Source organism: Peromyscus californicus, unplaced genomic scaffold (genome assembly GCF_007827085.1).
Source record: "Peromyscus californicus insignis strain IS unplaced genomic scaffold, ASM782708v3 Scaffold_7__1_contigs__length_154581171, whole genome shotgun sequence".
NCBI classification, from domain to species: Eukaryota; Metazoa; Chordata; class Mammalia; order Rodentia; family Cricetidae; genus Peromyscus; species Peromyscus californicus.
The window spans coordinates 100,387,010-100,407,213 of record NW_026294595.1 but is presented as its reverse complement, the minus strand read 5'-3'; the positions used below and the strand labels follow the sequence as shown (position 1 = coordinate 100,407,213).

The following is a 20,204-nucleotide window of genomic DNA, read 5'->3' as shown; positions in this document are numbered from 1 at the left end:
CAGCTCAGGGTCCATGCAGTATGAATCCTTCCCACAGCTCAGAGTCCATGCAGTGAGAATCCTTCCCACAGCTCACAGGGTCCATGCAGTGTGAATCCTTCCCACAGCTCAGGGTCCATGCAGTATGAATCCTTCCCACAGCTCACAGGGTCCATGCAGTATGAATCCTTCCCACAGCTCACGGGGTCCATGCAGTGAGAATCCTTCCCACAGCTCACAGGGTCCATGCAGTGAGAATCCTTCCCACAGCTCACAGGGTCCATGCAGTGAGAATCCTTCCCACAGCTCACAGGGTCCATGCAGTGAGAATCCTTCCCACAGCTCACAGGGTCCATGCAGTGAGAATCCTTCCCACAGCTCAGAGTCCATGCAGTGAGAATCCTTCCCACAGCTCACAGGGTCCATGCAGTGAGAATCCTTCCCACAGCTCACAGGGTCCATGCAGTGAGAATCCTTCCCACAGCTCAGAGTCCATGCAGTGTGAATCCTCCCACAGCTCACAGGGTCCATGCAGTGAGAATCCTTCCCACAGCTCACGGGGTCCATGCAGTGAGAATCCTTCCCACAGCTCACAGGGTCCATGCAGTGAGAATCCTTCCCACAGCTCAGAGTCCATGCAGTGTGAATCCTCCCACAGCTCACAGGGTCCATGCAGTGTGGGCATGTCCATGACCTCTCTGACTTCACCTGTTGCCCTCAACTTCCTTCCCTGCTATGCCTCATACACAGCAGCCTGTGGGCTTGTTGATCCTTCAGGTCTCTATTCAAGTGTCGCTTTCTTACAGAAGCCTTCGCCAACCACTGCATATACAGACTACCCCGTCAGCCCCAGAAGTCACTGTCTCTCCCAGCTTCTGTCCACAACACTTATCACTAGCAATCCAATTATTTTTCAATTACCATTGATCCCTGTGCCCACAGAAATGTAAGCCAGTGCTGATGGCCAACCTAGGGGAAGAAAGCACATTGGAGAATTCCAGGAGGCAGGCAGATCTCCTCCACACTGTTTCTGGAACGATTCAAACTTCCCACCCACTTCCAAGCCAAGACACTTATTCCTCATTTCTACATAAATCATTCCACTTCCTCTTAGGTCCAAGACTGAACATCATTTGTCTCTTCCATTTACTGGGCTCTGGATACTTTTTTTTAAAAAAGAGCATTTAAGATAAAATGAGCTTTGAAAAGGGTTTTGGCAATTGGTGAGCAATGGCTGACGTCAGCAGGAAGTGCCTCAGCCATGCTGTGTGCAGGCTTCTGGACGGGACAGGCGAAATCCACATGCCATCTGTGATCCACTGGAGCTGCTTGGTTTGAACTCTCTGGCTGGGTGTGGCATAAGCCTGGCAAGCCACAGGCGTCCAGTGACTAATTACATTTCCATGGCTAGTTGCGTGCAGGACTGTGTCAATTTATCAGAGTGAGCTAACGCAAGTCACCTGATTCCCCTCCAATTTCCCTTTCAGTTCTCCAAGGTCAGTGTGGGACCTCCCTGGTAAGGGCACGCTAATGTCCCATTCTTGCACAATCCCAGCAGTGAGGGCTGGAGGTTCTGTGAAAGAGACTCTCTCTTCACAATTCCATCACAGCCAAGTTTATAAACTTTGGTCTTCATTTCCCCTTTTTGCCCAAATTAAATATCGCCGCCCAGGAGATGGGACTTCTTCAGCCCACCTCCCTCAAGACCCTTTTCTGACTCTCTCTTCTGGATAGAACTCCATTAGGTTCCTAGGGGTTTGTGAAATACATAAAATGCCCATGTCAGAGAAAAGCTGCCTTCCTGTGAGCTCTAGTCACCCAATAATGGAATTGGCTCCAAACTGACTTCTGAGCCCCATAAAGCAGGTCTCAAACCATCCCGCAGACATGCAGGAAGAACACTGGAGCTCTACATCATGGGGACTGGAGTCCCTCATGGAGGAAGGATTCATCTAAAGTATGGGAAGAGGGCTTTCTATTAGTTGAAGCTGCATTTCCTTGGCCCCCACAGAGCCCTCTCTCAGCTCACCGGCAGATGTCCACCAGCTGGTCCAGTTCAGGGCAGCTGCACTCATACATGTCCCGGCAGCTTCTGTGGCTCTGGTTCATCAGCTCTCCCAACAGTTGGATCGCATTGTGGGGTGCTTCTTCACACACCTGCTTAAATTGTAGCACACGTGCAGCCTCGCTGTACACATGCTTTGCCCGCTGGTAGAGCTTGAAGGTGAGCTCTGAGGAAGGAAGGACATGGGGAAAGAGATAAGAAGGAGTTATAGGACTACACAGTACCAAGAAAGGTGTGAGTGAGTGTGTGTGTGTGTGTGTGTGTGTGTGTGTGTGTGTGTGTGTGTGTGTGTGTATGATATGTAGCCCAGGCTAGCTGACTCAAGATTCTCCTCCCTCAGCCTTCCCAGTGCTGGGATTACAGGTCTGAGCCACCACCCCTACCTACCTACCTAATGCACCATCGTAAGGGCTTCTGTTGCTGTCGTCACTGTCAGTACCTGAGATTTTCAGGAGGTCTCGATTCCACTGAGTTTGTCCTTGCTAAAAACCATCTGCTGGTAAATCAGCTTCACTTCTCCCTGAATCCTGATCTAAGATCTTCCTCTTTCACTTAGCACACCCAGACATGCACACACACACACACACACACACACACACACACACACACACACACCGAACCTTGCCATGGCAAGGGAGAGGCAGCAGCATTGAGCATGTCCTACAAGTCAGTCACCTTAAAGGCACAACCTCATGTCATTTGCAGCAGCATGGGGAGATGAGCAGAACCAATGCTGCCTAACTTGGTTGGTGGGTGCTGTGACTTGATGGGTGTGGTGGCTTGGTGGGGTGCGGGTGACCTGCCTATATGGCAGAAGAGCAGGCCAAGGATGCTTCACCCTAACGCCCCGTTCTTCCTGGTATACCCCACCAAAAAAGCCTCCTGAAAATACACATAGCAGCAATTATGTTTACAGAAATGTACCCCAAAACAAGAGTGGAATTGTTGGGAAGATGGGTGTCAGTGGGAAGGGCTGGGAGAGAGAACTGGGGTTGAAAATGGTAAAAAAAAAAAAAAAAAATTCATTATATTCGTGTACATAACTATCAAAGAATTAACAATGGAAAATGTATTCTAGAGAAACAGATAAGCGCAACTACTTATATATGTATATAATTTATCATTTATCATAGCCAAAATATAGACAATCCAAATGACTAATAATGGAGAACTTTTTGAAAAAGTAAATACAAAAAAATATTATGGCTATTAAAACTCAAATTCTTAGACAATTTTGCTAGACAGGAAATTGCTCAACACTGAGGGAAATGACAACACAATAGCCTATGTATAACTGGTACTAACTGCAGCGCGCGCGCACACACACACACACACACACACACACACACTATATATATATATGTATACACACACACTATATATATATGTATACACACACACACGGTAACCTATGGAAAGCACTACATGTCAACAGTGCTCATCTCTGGGACCCATCATGGGTGAATTTATTGTCTTCTTGAAACAGCTCTGTATTCTGCAAAGCCCTCAAGGACCACTAACTGCTGTGACACCCCCCCATCCAAATGCAATGGCTACACCACGTTTGGCTCATGCCCAGGGTAACAAACGAAGCCATGAAACATGCTGAACAGTGTGGTGGAGCTCAGGTGAGACAGGGAAATTTAGGGATACCCTCTGGCCGCTAGAAAAGTGCCAGGGATGGAAGTGAGTCAGTGACAGTGCATCAGCTGTGATAACCCGCTGTGCCCAATTTGCTACCTCTGCTGGGCTCTATTTCCTTGGCTCTGAAACGAGATTGAGATTTATTTCTCAGGGTCCTCAGGCTTTGCTCTCTGATAATGCAGGAGAGACCTCTCTGCGCGACCTTCCAGTGTCCCTGTAGGCTGTTCCCACTGCGGTGAAGGCGCTGAGGGCGTTCTTGATGACTGCTGCTTCTGTGTGTGCCCTGAGTTTCACTCTGCCCCCACAGGCTGACCAGGAGGGATCACACCAGGGGGTTCCTTGCTGTCTTACCAAAGGATGGGAGAGAATTAGCAAGAAATGGAGGGAAGAGGGTAAGCACAAAAGACTTACTCCTTGGCTCTGTTACATCTTTGTCTTGGTCACTCCGTCACCTGCATCAGTCAACACTGACAGGCTAAGCTTCCCCTACAAAGGCTTGCTCACGTCAGTTACAGCCTCAGTCCACAGCCGTTTCCCCAGTGTTTACCATAGCCCATGCTTGATCCCTACAGGACCTCTTCCTTCAGCCAAACTACTCCATCTGTAGTTGCTCTAACAGTCTTTGCTTTTGGATATACTCATTCGTCACACACGGAAATGGCTTCTTGCCCTCTCTCTCTATGTCAAAACTTTACCTCATTCTGAAGGCTCGAATTACATTTTACATCATCCTTGAGGCCATGCGGGGCTCAGCTGGAAATCATTTCTTGACTGAATTTGTACCATGCTTGCAGTCCATGCTCATCTGGGGCTTATGTACTCTGCCTCACAGTTATTTCTCAGAGCTCCGCAAAGGTTTTGCAGAGTCCTGAGACAGACATTTAGTCTCTTAGATCCATGCACCCCAAAAGCAATGCTCACTCCCTATCACCTAACAATGCCTTCCATGGTAGAGCCCAGTGGGTGTTTAAGGTTAATTATGATAAAATTGGGACCTTACTTCTAACTCCAGTTCAAAAATCAAAATACTTCCATCTGGGCTTCCTATTTTGTTTAAGAGGAGGAGGAAGAGAAGGAGCCACCATTGACAGCTTAACTGAGTGTTGAGACAGAGGAAAGAGGCAGCCAGCAGGGTTCCCTTTATTATTAAATCTGTAACTGCTGACACCACGTGTGGGTGAAAACTAAGAAAAATAAAGAGAAGCCACTAGTTGAACGTAGGTGCAGAGACACAAAACATGTTTTGTTCCATTGGTAGTCAGGTCACGTGACACCCACACTGTGCTGTCAGTTTGCTGTGTCCATAGTCAGATCCACTGAAATGGGAGAATTTATTCTAGACAGGGTGGTAAAAACGTCCCAAGCGGGGGAGGGGGGGGGGCTTTACCAACACAAAATACTGGCAGATGCCCTCCTCAAAACTGCACTAATTGAAGAAACAGTCCAGGGGATGTTGGCAGCCATTCAGAAAGGAAAAAGAAGGGCAGTTGATTGACATCTGTCATGGTTTGAAAGAGAAATGTTCCCACATAGGCTGGTGTAACGGAACTCTTAGTCTCCAGTTGTGATGCTATTTGGAGAAGTTATAAAATTCTTAGGAAGTCCATCACTGGGGACAGGCTTTGGGGATTTATTTCCCTGCCCACTCCTGCTCCTCCCCCCACTTCCTGTGCAGATAAAAGGTAATCAGCCATTATGGACTCTCTAGAACTATAAGCCACTTTTGGTCATGGTGTTTTAACCCAGCAACAGAAAAGGTACTAATACAAGTGTTCTGAAGACGGGTCCCAGTTGCCTCCTTTGTACATGCTTGATACAATACAAGCTGCAGAACGCATGCCGTGAAAGGAAAAAAATGGCTTTGCAATTGTATTTTAACATCATTGCTTTTTTTTTTTTTTTTTTTTTTTTTTTTTTTTTTTTTTTGGTTTTTCGAGACAGGGTTTCTCTGTGTAGCTTTGCGCCTTTCCTGGAACTTACTTGGTAGCCCAGGCTGTATACTCAAACTCACAGAGATCCGCCTGGCTCTGCCTCCCGAGTGCTGGGATTAAAGGCGTGCGCCACCACCGCCCGGCTCATCATTGCTTTTTAAAACTTGAGGTTAGAAGCCAAGGATGTAATCCTAGCAGGTTGTATTATGTATTTAGGAGTACACATCCATGTGCACACACACACAACAACAACAACAATAACAACAACAACAATTAACGAAAAAAGAGGCCATGGATTTGAAAGAGAGTAAGGAGAGGTATGTGGGAGGGGTTTGAAGGGGGGAAACTATATAACTATATTAAAATCTCAAAAATTAAAAAATACAAACAAAAATAAAACAAAATTTGAGGTTGAAACAAAATCTTTAAAACATAAACTTTAGAGTTCCATATGTTTCAGTTTTACTTTTGAACAATGTCACCTCCAACAGTAGCAGAATCACTATCCTGTCCTATGAAGCCACACCCTCTGAGAACACAGAGCGATGCTGATTGGGTGACAGATCCCTGTACCGTGCTGTGGTGTGAAAATATTCACTAATGTCAGGAGAATAGTTCTACACAGATAGAATGGTGGAGAATACACCAGCACAGGCTACCCCTTTCTTATTGACACCTTCCTTTTCTGTGTCAACGGCTGTCCTGATGAAGCATTTTAGACGGATTATACATGACATATATTTTCTCCTTACCTACTTAAGTATGACCCTCTATAAAGTAAGGACCCACCATCTTATCAACCTAACACAATAACCCTGGATTCCCTAAGGTCTCGTGTAGCCAGTCCATGGTTCAATCTTCCCAGGTATTTCCATTTAAATTTCAGTTGGTTTACAAACAAATCAAAAGCCCACCATCCCAGAAGCAAGCTGACCCTCCCTCCCTAAGACGAGGTATGCCCTCTGGTAGGTGGGCCTTACACCTGTGTACATATGGGTGGCACTAATTGAAGTTGGTAGGTTATATAAAAGGGGGGCACAAAGTTGGAAGGATAACTTGATTGCGGGGATCTGGGAGGAGTCAGAGAGGGAGAGAGATGAGGGAGGTGGATAAGATCAAAATTCTTGTATGAAATTCTCCATATTTTTAAACTGCACACGGTGTATTCAGTTGCTCTGCCTACGTCTTTTGTAGCCTTTGACATCCTAGAGCGTTAGCATCATATCTGTGCCCAGCACAGGGACATATCCTTAACAAAACATAGTCCACTCTGGAGAGTCTATTTTCATTTTCCTGACCAACAACACACTCTTTTAGCATTGGATATTTTCCTTGAGTGAACACTCTTCACATAAAGCATCCAGAGAAGTTTTCTTTATTCAACTCTCATAACGTCTGCTTCTGCTGTGAGAAGAAATACTACACACTCCCACACCCCACGGTCCTGGCAGCTTCTATATCTCTCCTGTAAAAGTGTTAACAGCAAGCCCTCTCAGTGGGAGTGTCTCTTGCTGGGCACTCTGAAGGTGGGTAGAGACTGCCACAGCTCCTACCCCTCAACAGCGGCACCTCAGACGGCAAGGGTAAGGGGCATCTGTTTTCACTCACAATCAAGCCCAAGGCTCCAGCAGACTCACAGACCACTCCAGGAGGGAAGCAACTATTCACTGGGTGTCACAATTGCCCTCCGGAGCCAAAGCTCTAGCTTGTTCTATGTGCATCAAGTCTGTAGAGAATGCCGAGGAGCATTTGAAATGCTGTGTCAGTTCGCCTTATAGACAGATGCCCATCTGTCCACTCTGTAGCTCTCATAACTCTAAAGAGAGGCATCACTTTAGAGGATAAAGGGTGCTGTTTCTTACTGTGTTCACACCTTCAAGCTGTGATACCCAGGAGAAGCCAAGGTTTCTGAGTGTGGTAGCCACCTTGGTCTTGAACACTGTTATCTTAGATAGTTATAGAATCGAGTCCTGAAATTCCGGCACCAACTCTGACTGTAAGCGAACTGCAAATGAATATTTGGTTATTGAAGAACTTTCATCTGCACAATAAATTGCTAGCTCTGACCTTGCCTTCTAACTCCATCCCTTGTCCTATGTTTTCCCAACATGCTGGCCACAGCTGTTTCCTTGTCCTGATGAGGTCTCCCCTGTGATTGTCACCCTCTGGTCCCTCCTTGTCACTCAGGCCTGAGGTATTATCACAGCCTCAAGGACAACTCCCTTCAGCTCCAGGACGGAGCAGTCCCTCCTCCACAAGTCCACGCTCTTCACCCTGCTTTCTTCTCAACACTTATCACTATCCACTTTTTCCCTGTTTGCCTGTGTGCTGATTTACACAACTTCCCTCAACCACAACACTAGCTCTCTGTTTTCATTTTTCCAACATGTCGCCCCAGGCCGACTAGGATTTAGTACACGGTAGGGGCTCAGTAAGTGCTGGCCAAATGGTTCTCCTACTTGTCCTTTTCACAGAACTGCAATTGGAAATAGGCTAAATAAACAGTGTGGGGTGGTCACAGTAGGGAACACAGAGAAGACCCCCCAGTAATATCATCGGTGAGCTGGAGAAATTTGTGGATACACTGTGTAGAGGCAACCAGTCAACTCCAGTCTCCAACGTGAGCCCGAATACCCATTATCACAGGTAGCTGACTGATAGTGGTTTGTGTCATACTTGGTTTCATAAATGTGGGATTTCTAAAACAAACTGTGTTTTAAAAACACAGCAGATAATTTGAATAAGCTTTTTTTCTTCCTTTTAAGTAATCTTTGTAACAAAGGCATGTCGTCCTACTTTCTGCCTTTAAAAAGTGTTTGGTTAGGGGTACAGGAGAGTTTGCTCAGTGGTTAGAAGCACTTGCTGCTCTTCCAGAACTGTTTGGATTCCAGCACTCACGTTGGGCAGCTCATAAATGCCACAACTCCAGTTCCAAGGGATCCAGTGCCGTCTTCTGGCTTCCACAGGCACTGTACCTACACCACACACACACACACACACACACACACACACACACACACACACACACACACACACCCCATACACACCTTTAAGAGAAATACAAAAATCTTTTAAATGGCTATGTGTGTAGCCTGGGAAAGAAGGCCAGCACAGGGAGACACTTAGGAGCCCTGCTGTAAGGACAGAACTACCTGGGCCACTCTGAGAGAAAGGCACACACACGACTACAACTTGGAGAACTCTCTAGGAAGCCACCCTCACATCTGCAGCGTTAACATCCTCTGCAGAACCTGGTCCACAGACTAAATACCAACCCATGGGCCGAGACCAGCCACGGTGATGATTTCTTGGCCTATATGGTATATTTGAATTGAGAAATTTTACACAAAAATCAGGATTTCTTTCTTCTTTGGGAAAAATTGAGTTGTCTGTCTCTCCTGGACCTGCTTCCCACACACTAGCCACTAGCTGGAGATGAGAAGACATCATCTCACCACTCACCAGTGAGGCAGTCTACATGCTCATCAGATGGCTGGGAGAGGTGGGACCATAGGGTTAAGTGTGCACATCTTATCTCTTCAAAAAGAAGAGAATGTCAGGAGTTTAGTACCTGTCTTCCCATCCTTTACAGGGGCTTGTGTGTGACTCCTGTTCCATACAACTCTCTGCATCCGTAATTCATGATGGGGGGCAAGGGGGAGCTAGGCAAGCTTCCTTCCTCCTTGAGTAGTTCATCATGTCAGAATAGACTACTAGAACTCTTACAACTAAGCATCACCACCCCTACATACATTGTTAGCTCTGTACTGATTTATGTTCTGTCCTCCTCCAGTTTTGGTGGGCTGTGATTCCCAGACACACACAAACACAATGCAGCCCTTCAAATATGTGAAGACAGCACTCATGTCTTATGTCCTGAACACTGTTAAAGATCCATTATGCCAGTTCTAAAACTAAAGAACCACCAATAAAGGGGAGAGACTCTTTACTCTCAAGAAGTGAGTCTCCTGGAGAGAAAAATCATGGAATGGGAACGATAAAGGCAGCAGTAGCTAAGGCACTCTGCACGGCCGACTGAAGGCACGAAGTCATGAGGGCATCCTGGTCCAGGTGAATCTGAAAGTGGAGTAAGCACCAAGAGTGGGGTTTCAGACTGAGCTCTCAGAGTCACGGTAAGGACAGTGAGAGAGAGAAAGAGAACCATCAATAAAGAAGATGTTAGTAGCAGACAATCAATGAGGCAGCTGGAGCCCGGCGCCTTGGTGGATTGTAGAACTACACAGGCATGCCTTAGAATTAGCCCCCAAAGAATGGAAAGGCAGGCATCACACTCGACCCTCCCATCTTTATTGTCTCCAGAGGGGTTAACATTGCCACAAGGTGTCTGGGAGGCGTGAAGGTACCAGTGAGCTCACAAGGTCTTTAGGATTATATACACAGCCGGCACTCTGTTAGAATATGAGAAAAGCAGAAAGCGGTCGTCATGAGGCAGGGCAGACAGCGAGAAGCACTGGCAACGCCATTCCACAGGAAGCTGTCTGGATATGACAGTGCTCTTCAGACACTTAGTCAACTGACCTGTGCTAGACAGTCAAAAGCCCAGGCATGGCTCCAGCCCGGCAAGGCGAGAGGAGCCTAGGACCTTTGCTTACACACCTTTGCTTTCAACTGACCCTAGAGAGTGAAATATGACACTCAGATTTCCACAAAGCAGGCAAGGCCCTCCCTCTCCCCCATAGTGACACCAGAGAACCCAATGAGGTGGGCAAGGCCTCAGGTGTGGAGAAGCACCTTCTGTCTGCCTCCCACAGCCGGGAATGCCATGGCAGCTTCACTCCCATGACTCAACTGCAAGCCTCCTTCACATGCTTATGGCACTCTGGTGTGTGCATCTTTCCTTTCATCATCTTACAGTGTTGGGGGTTGAACTCAGGGCCTCATGCACAGCAGGCAAGTGTTGCACAATTGTTCCTCTACTCCTGAATGGCATTTCCAGGACTGACTGCAGGCCTGGGCATAGGTCTGCCGCCATGCAAGGGAAAGCTGGTCCTTCTCGGTGTGGTGGGTTTTTCAAGTCTCCTAATAGAAAACAGGACAAAGCACAAGGGACATGAGAGGATGCAGACTGTTGTTTCACTGGATGAGCTAAAAGGTAACAAATAGTGTAGAAATCATCCTTAGCCTAGGTGAAGACTTCATCTCGGGGATAATTAAAACAAAATAAATTAACATGCTGGTCTAAGAGAAGTAGTAATCTTTATCTTAGGAGTGTAGAATTAATCTTTCTGAGACTCTCAGACCCCAAAATACTTCCCCCATTTTGGGTGAGAAGCCGTGAAGCTTCATGCCACTGGCTGAGTTCCCTTCAACATAGAAAGCTCTAACGGGCTAACCAGTTGCTTGTTACCAAGAACAGAAGTGCAGAGGCAGATGCAGCAAACGCTCCAGGGTCCTCTCCAGGCCCTGTGTTTCTCATGCAGCAAAGTCCTAATTCCCTGTTCTGAGGCATCGACTCTGCACCATTGAAGCATATAATGGAAAAACACTATATAATCCCCATTGAAGTTGGACTGTGGTTTCAAATTTATTTTCCTAGTAATAATATTTTTCATAAATGTGAAATTTACGAAATGGCCAAAGCCACACAAAATAGACTGCTGTTTTCAGTCACATTAGTACCCCATTCCCATGCTGCAAAGACTATATTAAATTAGCATTTTACATTTAAAGAGAAAAACATATTTAACTACCTGCTTTTAAAAAGCAAAACCAGCAATGAAGAAAAGTATACATGCTCTCCAAGAAAAGCCACATAATCTGTGGAAAAGTACATTCCATGTGGCTTCTGTGAATAGTTTAAAGCCCATAGCACAATTGCCACTGTGTCCGTGCAGGGCAGCAGCACCCACATGTAAAGAATGCTTCAGGGGCCAGCACTGTCAGCTTCATAATGAGGCTTCCTCCTCGAGCCTTCAAGCTTCTGCTCCAGTCTCCTTCGACCTCGATGTGACACTGTAGCAATATACAGATGTCCCTGCAACATGACAAGACAGAGCCCCTCTTTCCCTCCTTTCCACTCTACAGCCTTTGGGTTGTCACCATTTCAGGTCTGGACCATTGTATCGATCACCTTTCCCCTGCTCTCCTCCTCGCTTCGTACTGTGGGATGGTCTGTATGTCAAATGTGTTGCTGATTGGTCAATAAATAAATCACTGATTGGCCCGTGGCCAGGCAGGAAGTATAGGCGGGACAAGGAGGAGAAGAGAGCTGGGAAGTGGAAGGCTGAGTCAGAGAGACACTGCCAGCCGCCATCAGGACAAAGAAGATGTAAAGTACCGGTAAGCCACAAGCCACGTGGCAAGGTATAGATTAATAAAAATGGATTAATTTAAGCTGTAAGAACAGTTAGCAAGAAGCCTGTCACGGCCATACAGTTTGTAACCAATATAAGTCTCTGTGTTTACTTGATCGGGTTTGAGCGGCTTGGGACTGGCGGGTGAGAGAGATTTGTCCTGACTGTGGGCCAGGCAGGAAAACTCGAGCAACAAATGGCGCCCAACGTGGGGCAAGAGTTTCCACCTAAAACCTGAGAAAAAAGATTCTAAAACGGAGCTAAAAACAGCTTCCTAATCGTCTCTCTCAAATGAGCGACAGCTGCCGGTTTGAGCTACTGGCCGGTTGCTGGCGTGCGCGCTCGACCTACAGTATGGCGGGAATGAGGCCTCTACAAGTGGCACATTAAACTACATTGTGGATTTAGCCTTTGCTAGTACAAAACAAAAAAAGAGGTTTCTGGGCTACACGCTGCTTGGATAAAAGCATAGACCCACGATAGCTCCCAGAGCTGGTGGTAAAGTACCACGCCATGTTGGGAAGATGAGATGGGCGGAGCCAGCAGCCACAGCTGCTGCAGTTTAAGGCAATAGATTCACAATAAGACAGATTCAGATGTAATCGTTTAAAATGTGTGTAAAATATACGTAGGCTTAAAAGAGACAAAAAAAGGTGATATATACAGTATAGAAACAAATACATGGTTTTAAAAAATAAAGTCTTTAAAGAGACAATAAAATTAATATAAAAAATAAGCCATGTAGAGATAACTATTACACAGAGAGTCTGGATTGTGTTGTCTTTGGGATTCTTAACTACAGAGAGATATTTGATTGTAAAGGAAGCTGAGTTAAACCAGTATGTATATTTTAAAGATACTTTGACTTCAAAATTTGGATGTAAAGATATGTTGCTTTGGAAAAGAGTCTCTTTTGTTTCCACAGAAAGCAAGAGGCTATGGATTTGTTCCAGAGTAAGATACATCAGGCTTGACCAGCCAAGACCCCCTGAAAGGTCTCCGATGACACCATGGCCCAGATGATCCAACATCCAGAACCGTTTCAAGACAACTGGCTCAGATGATACAGCCTCACGGACTACTCCATGATCCTAAAATTTTCTTTGTTTCCCCATAAGATACAGCGCCCCCCTCCAGCAGGAAGTAGTAAGAGAAGCTACGCCCAAATTCCCAAATATACCAAGCTGACTTTGGAGATATGTAAAGGTTAAAACCTTCCTTTTTAAGAAAAGAAAAGGGGAAGTACTGTGGGATGGTCTGTATGTCAAATGTGTTGCTGATTGGTCAATAAATAAATCACTGATTGGCCCGTGGCCAGGCAGGAAGTATAGGCGGGACAAGGAGGAGAAGAGAGCTGGGAAGTGGAAGGCTGAGTCAGAGAGACACTGCCAGCCGCCATCAGGACAAGGAAGATGTAAAGTACCGGTAAGCCACAAGCCACGTGGCAAGGTATAGATTAATAAAAATGGATTAATTTAAGCTGTAAGAACAGTTAGCAAGAAGCCTGCCACGGCCATACAGTTTGTAACCAATATAAGTCTCTATGTTTACTTGATCGGGTTTGAACAGCTTGGGACTGGCGGGTGAGAGAGATTTGTCCTAACTGTGGGCCAGGCAGGAAAACTCGAACAACAGCTTCGAATGAGTCTACACTCCCCTTCTTAACTATTTCATTCCATGAAATGCTAGTATATTTTCCACTGTCCAATGAGGCCCCTCAGCATCGTCCTTTGTCACCTCTTTCAAGGGGTTGTGACACATTTCCTACCGATGTGAAGTGTTCTCTCCACTGTCCAGAGTCTCAGAGAGGAGGCTCAACATCTGTATCCCACACACCCATTCTGCCACCCTTGCTCCTCATTCAAGAGCAGCCCAGACACCAGCTTCTATTTAGCTCGCCAAGAGAGCAAAGGTCAGAGGGTCTCCAGCCTCTCCGCACCTCTCTGGGGTCACGCATGCATTTCCATCTGCAGTCACCATGCTAACTCAGGAGGGAAAGGACTGAGATGTCTTCCCCCAGAACCTAATAGGATTTCTCAAATCCAGCAAGGTCTCAACAAATGCCATTGTGCCATCCCTTAGACGGGCCACATTTAAATGTTTTTGTCTTTTTCTTGGAAAAAAGTGCCTCTCTACTAACTTCCCAGAATTTTGCTACAATCTGGTTCTTGGAAAAGTGAAAGACACCATTTCAGAAGGAGCAGAGGGAGTCAAGTCAACACAGAGTTAAAAGGGGCTGAAGAACAATGTCATATTTGCCTATAGCCAACCTGGCCTTCTCTTCTGTAAAAAAAAGAAAAAAAGATTACTGCATTTGCTTTCTTCAGCTAATTAATAGAAAGGAACTACAGGAGGGAAATGTAAGAGAATACAGATGAGAGAGAGGAAAAGGAAAAATCAGTGCTTATCTGAGAAGTCAGTAACACACTTCCATCAGGGTACTATTATTGTTGTTGTTGTCTTCCCACAAAATCCTAAGCTAAATGAGGACTGCCCCAGCAGCGCTGAGCAGGTGCACAGCACTTAGCACATAGCTTAACAGTCCCTTGGTTGATAATTTGTTGAATGGAGGACTAAAAAGCAACTTCTAAGTCTCTGGTCATTTATCCCCACTACAGTTTTTGAGAGGTACTTGGGGGATAGATACAGTGATAGCTGCAGCAGCGTGGGTGCTGGCGCTGGGTGCTGGGTGCTGGCGCTGGGTGCTGGGCACCTAGAAGGAGTGCTACCCACATATACCATGAGGCCCCTGTCAACTTCCTCATGGCAAGTCTGAAAGACAATAGACCAGGGTGAGGAAAGCCTGTGCTCAAAGACATACCCTATACTCTACCTGAACTCTCCAAATCACAGGCAGGCATTTGAAAGGTAAAAGTGATTCGCTTTCAGAAACAGCTGATGAGATGCCCTACAGTCTAGGTGCTTATAATGTACCTGGTAAAATGCCGAAAGGATGGGCAAGGACAGCATGCTCGGCACACCAGGACCAAGGTGCAAGCGGAGCACACACAAGTACGGCTGCTTTGACTTACATGCTTTCCACAGGAAGGGTCTGTGGACACCCACACAGCCCCTCCATTTCTCAGACCCTTTCTGATACCCATGTCCCACCTCATCTTCCTCCTCACTCTCTCCATTCCCTTATAAAGCACATAACTTGCTATTTGTTAATTCTATAGAAGTTTATACTTCTTCGTCTTGCCACATGTTATAATTTATTTCTATGCCATATTATACTGATTTCTTATTCAGGTAGTCTCTGGTTTTCTTTGCTTGTTCCAGCACTGGTGATGGACAGAATAAAGATAAACATTCTTGTTGTCTCCTACTTTAATCTACCCTGAAGATAATAACAACCATCTTCCTTAAAGACATTTCTTTAAAAACCATACAAACTTTTGCTATGAATGTGTAGCAATGGCCTAAACCTAAATATGGTTAGAATTGTCAATGTCCATACAGACACAATGGGTGGTTGTTTTATTGTTGACATTCAGGAAAAATCTATTAAATGCCACCAAATCCATTCATAATACTCATATAGATGCAAATGGCACAGTGCTGAAAAATTGTGCCCAGCTGCTAGTTAAGAGGTCTTACTGGGAAATTTTCTTATACTGAAGCTAAGCACCTTGAAAAATAAATAAAGCCATAGGAAGTGAACACCTACCCAAAAAGATGTTTTCCTGGACCATGCCCAGACTACTAGAATGATAGGCTGCTGAAAAGATGCCATGTGAACTCCCCAAGACCAGAAGCAAGTCACAGGTTGCCAGGACTAAGAAGCCATTCACAAAGCCAAGTGCGGAGAACTGTGCTTAATAGAAGGCAATCGCCACGTCCCAGGGCCATTTCCAAACACCGAACCCCACACTGAAAGAGCATAGGAAGAAGTCAGAGACTAGGATTAGGTGCACATCACCTCCGCTTGTGACAGGTCACACCTCTTTCAGCTCAGCTTCCTCATCTGCGAGGTGAGGGTTATCGTTTGCCTCCAGGCAAAAATCACCGCGGATAATATGTGTGAAGAACATGAACCACAGAGTAAGTACCCAGGTGTCTTGTGGTATTTGTGGATATGTAGCTGCTGTTGCTGCTCCTCAACCCTAGATGTCTTCCTAAAGAGCCTCACGCCAGGGCCCTGTGCATGATGACAAGTCATTATTATTACGTAGGATCAGAAGCCGGACGAGCAGTGGGTCAGTACTTTGTGAGAACAGGATCACAAGCAAAGCTGCTCATGGAAGCAATGAAAAGGCGTCCGGTTCAGCACAGTGCAGCCACCCCGCCAGTGCATCCCACCCAGAACACAGCCTGGACGCTCCCAAACAAATGCTCCCAGCGAGTGCTCCCTCTGGTAAGCCGACCTCCAAGCTAACCAGCCCATTCTTACCTCAGGGCCCACCTTCTCCACAAATTTCTGTCTCCTGATGTGTGTTACTGCCACTGCCCTGTGCTTGGCACTGTGCACACGGTTCCCAGCTCCCTGCATCTCTTCCTCTCTCATTGTGACTTCGGAAACAGTCCCCCGAACTAAGTGTGGCCTCTGAGCTTCCAGGCCCCCAGACCATGAAAGCACGCACCTAAACAATCGCAGTATATTCACTGCCTAGCAAGTAGTTCTTACCAGTCCTAATTACTTCCGAGTGTTAGTCTGCAGCCATTTCAAACACCTAAAGGATTTGAGGATTTTCCTTCAGAGTGTGGGTTTAATTTTAATGGCTCTGCACATTTCTAAATCTAATTACTAGGAATTTGGAAAAAGAAAACAACAATTGTGCATGGGCTTTGGGGTCTGGCTGGTTGGCAGAAGCTCCAAGTCAGTTAGCTGGGGAAATCAGTTCAAGTCAAAACTAGACATGGCAAAATGTGGGCACCTCTGGGAAAGGGCAGGGCACCCTCAAGAGCTCTCTGCTAGAAGTCGTTGTCATCCTTGCCTCCAATAATATAATCTGAGTACAGTGACCTCAGCAAGAGCCCTGTCTTCCAAATGGCTAAGAGAAAGGCTTGCTTACAGTCTTAGATCAAACAAAACAAGAACTCAGAAGGACACACCAAATAGATAAAAAGAAAAAAAAAAAGATTCAGGTCCTCAAAACTCACCTGAAAAACTAGCAGGAGCAAGATGACTAGATTTAGAAATTTAATCAAGTAATACTAATCTATACGAATCTAGAATCAATGTGTTAACTTGCATTCCTAGTTTTTAAAATGTTATTCAGTAAATGAAGGAGAAATCCCTTGAGGATAAAAGAAGTACAAACTGGATTAATTCATCCAACAGAGACTTAATGGGTGTAAACAAAACATTAATAAATTACTAGTAAAAATTATAAAAAGGGCCAGGCACTGGTGGCACACGCCTTTAATCCCAGCACTCAGGAGGCAGAGCCAGGCAGATCTCTGTGAGTTCAATGCCAGCTTGGTCTACAGAGCGAGTTCCAAGACAGGCACCAAAACTACATGAAAAAACCCTGTCTCAAAAAAAACAAACCAACAAAAATTATAGAAAGGAATATATAAAAGCAGTGGAACAGGTAGGTTGGATAGAGGTGAGATGAAATATGCATCATTACTTATAAAAAAAATACTTTAAGGGAAAACTATTTAAATAATATTATTAATTTTTCCTTTGTATTGTCCAAGGAGTTCTGGGAAATTAACTTTTTCCAAACAACGGTAAAAGAAGGAGAAGAAGAATGACTGCTAGATACAGAAAGAGAAAACGGATACAGAGAAAGAGTTGAGGTCAGGTGAGATGTCTAAAGAGAGAGCGTAGATTTTACTGAGTTTCCATAAAGGTTAAAATTTCTTTTCAGAAAGAGGAATACCCATAAGAAAAATAGTGTTATTTAGCAGTATAAGCCTGAGGCAAGACCTAGCTTTTGAGAAGTACGGGTAAGGGCTAGCCCAGGCAACATTGTCCTCATGGCTGTGCTCAGGTTCAAGAGGTGAATGGGACAGAAGAGACAAAGGTTACCAGGAGACGAAGCATACTGAGGCAGCCCCAAGGCTTCTGAACCTTCAGAGAAGCTCACTATGGAAAGACTGAGCCAAGAGCATCACTGAGAGAATCTTCTCAGCACCCACGACTCCCTCACCTTTTCACCAGCGACCCCCAAACCACACTATTTCATTGAGGCACACGCCTGCTCTACATCGTTATTCAAGCACTAGAAAAAAAAATGATGAAAAAAAATGAATGTCACCTTGTCTCCCCAAATTACTTCTCATATGGCATCCTTAACTTCCTAAGCAGCCTATGCCTTAGCTTTGCCTCCCTGCGGTTTCTGCTGCTCTCTCCCTCTGTCCCTCCTGTCCTTCCTCCAACAGCTCTAACTGAACTCTCCTTTGCTGTCTGGAGAGCCTAGCCACCACTAATGCTTTATCTTTTCAGTGTAGAGCAGCGACCTAGTTTCTGAATGGGCATCCATGCCAACACATCTGTTGCCTTGCACTGCACATTGTGCCTCCTGGTACACTCTCCAACGCTCAGCCTCTGGAGCCCCCTTTATTCAGCCTCTACTCTGTCGACAACAGCCTAGCACCCGCTCAGGCTGGGGAATCCACAGTTTTTCTACAGGAACCAGCTCAAATTCACGTTTCCTTCTTCTGAATCGCAGCCACTCATCTCCTCCAGGCTCCCAGGGCAAACGCTCTGGTTCTAGCAAATATTTGTCAGACTGTTGTGTGGCCCTTATCCCTAGGAGATACTTAATGAGTCACTAGGAGGTGAAGACTTCACCCTACTTACCCCAGCCTATCTGCCAAGTTAAATTAGACAATGTTTTAGGTCAAAAGAGAAAGTCAGACTCCCTGGATGCCCTCCCTCCCAATGCTCTACTCAATTTCTTCATTTAATAAACTTTAATTTTAATTAGTGTGCACAGTGATGAGTTACATTACAACATTTTCCGACATGTGTATCATTGCACTTTGTTCATACCCAACTCCTCGTTACCCTCTCTTATCCAGCATCCTGCTGGTCCCTTTCCTTCCTTAAATAGTGTCGCATGTATTTATAAACCCAGATTCCACATAAACGAGAAAATACACCTAGAAACTCACACATGCACAGCATTATTTATGAAGGCTTTGGTGAGCTGGGTCCGTCCACAGCCTCTGCCTCCCAGCACACCACTCTTCACTGCAGGCATGAGTTCCAAACATGCTCTGCTATCCCCCTTCTCTGGCATGGAGCCCTCTCCATGTCTCTGGCCTGCACTTGCCATCCTGTCTGCCTGGGATTCATCAGTTCTTTAACCCTTGGTAGCTGCTACATCATTAGGAAAGCCAATGAGACTTCTCCTTTCTGGTCTGCCGAGTGGACCTCAATGACCACACTCGTCTCTCCAGCACTGAGCTCTGTTCATGTACATTGTATGGTTGCTCCTCTACGGGGGGACCTCCCAATGTGCCTCTTTACATGGCGAAATGGAGAAAACTTGAGTCAACTGTTTTTCTGGAGCAAGAATCAGCAAGCTTTTCCTGCAAAGGGCCAAGTAGGAAATCTCTCAGGTTTTGTGGGTTACTCAATGTCACACTCAGCTCTTGGAGAACCAAAGAACCACAGCAAATAGATCTCTGTGGTCGAGCAAAAACTTCTTCTTGCAAAAACAGATGGTAGGCTTGCTTTGGCCAGCACTCAAGTGTGCTCGTCCACTTTTAGAGACTGAGTCTGAACTGCAATAGATACAAGAATGTTAGAAATCAAAACGCAGTCCCTGCTCTCAAAGCACCCCTTATCTTGTCCCAAAGTTGTCATCAGTTGCAGCCCTAAGACATTACTTTGGAGCCAGGTCTTGTAGCAGAGGCCTATGATCAGAGATCTGGAGACTGGGGCTAGAGAATTCCAAACACTATATAAGACAGCTTGGATTCCATGGCGAGTTCAAGGCCTGTCTGGGAAACTTAGTGAGATCCTGTCTCAAAAAATTCAATAAAGGCCTGGGGATGTAGCTTAGTGAAACAGCACTTGCTTAGCATGCATGAAGTCCTGGATTCGATTTCTAGTAACACAAAAATAAATAGATAGATAGATAGATAGATAGATAGATAGATAGATAGATAGCATCAGAATTCCATAAAAGGTGATCAATAGCCAGTTGTATAGCTCAACCGAATAGCACAGTACAATGGGGCTCTGAGGCTGATCTCTGCACCAAGCCCTTGCCTCCCTAACTTCCCCTCACAGGAAATTAAAACTCAATTAGATATCCAGGTCCCTAGCTTCCCACAAAGAGAAAACCTTTTCTTCTAAGAGGAACAACC

The 20,204-nt window shown here is 45.6% G+C and overlaps 1 protein-coding gene across 8 annotated transcripts in view; it reads right to left on the bottom strand.

The window, feature by feature from the left end:
* Galk2 (galactokinase 2) overlaps nucleotides 1-20,204 on the bottom strand; it is a 175,554-nt gene that overhangs the window by 66,517 nt on the left and 88,833 nt on the right. For 5 of the 8 annotated variants that reach the window (XM_052724902.1, XM_052724898.1, XM_052724903.1 and 2 more), the window contains 2 exons: nucleotides 2,009-2,210; nucleotides 901-948 (listed from right to left, as the gene is read on the bottom strand). In XM_052724902.1, coding sequence (XP_052580862.1) covers nucleotides 901-948; nucleotides 2,009-2,210 — 250 coding nt within the window. The remainder of the gene's footprint in view (nucleotides 1-900; nucleotides 949-2,008; nucleotides 2,211-20,204) is intronic. The other 3 variants (XR_008215144.1, XM_052724904.1, XM_052724899.1) reach the window with 1 other exon arrangement.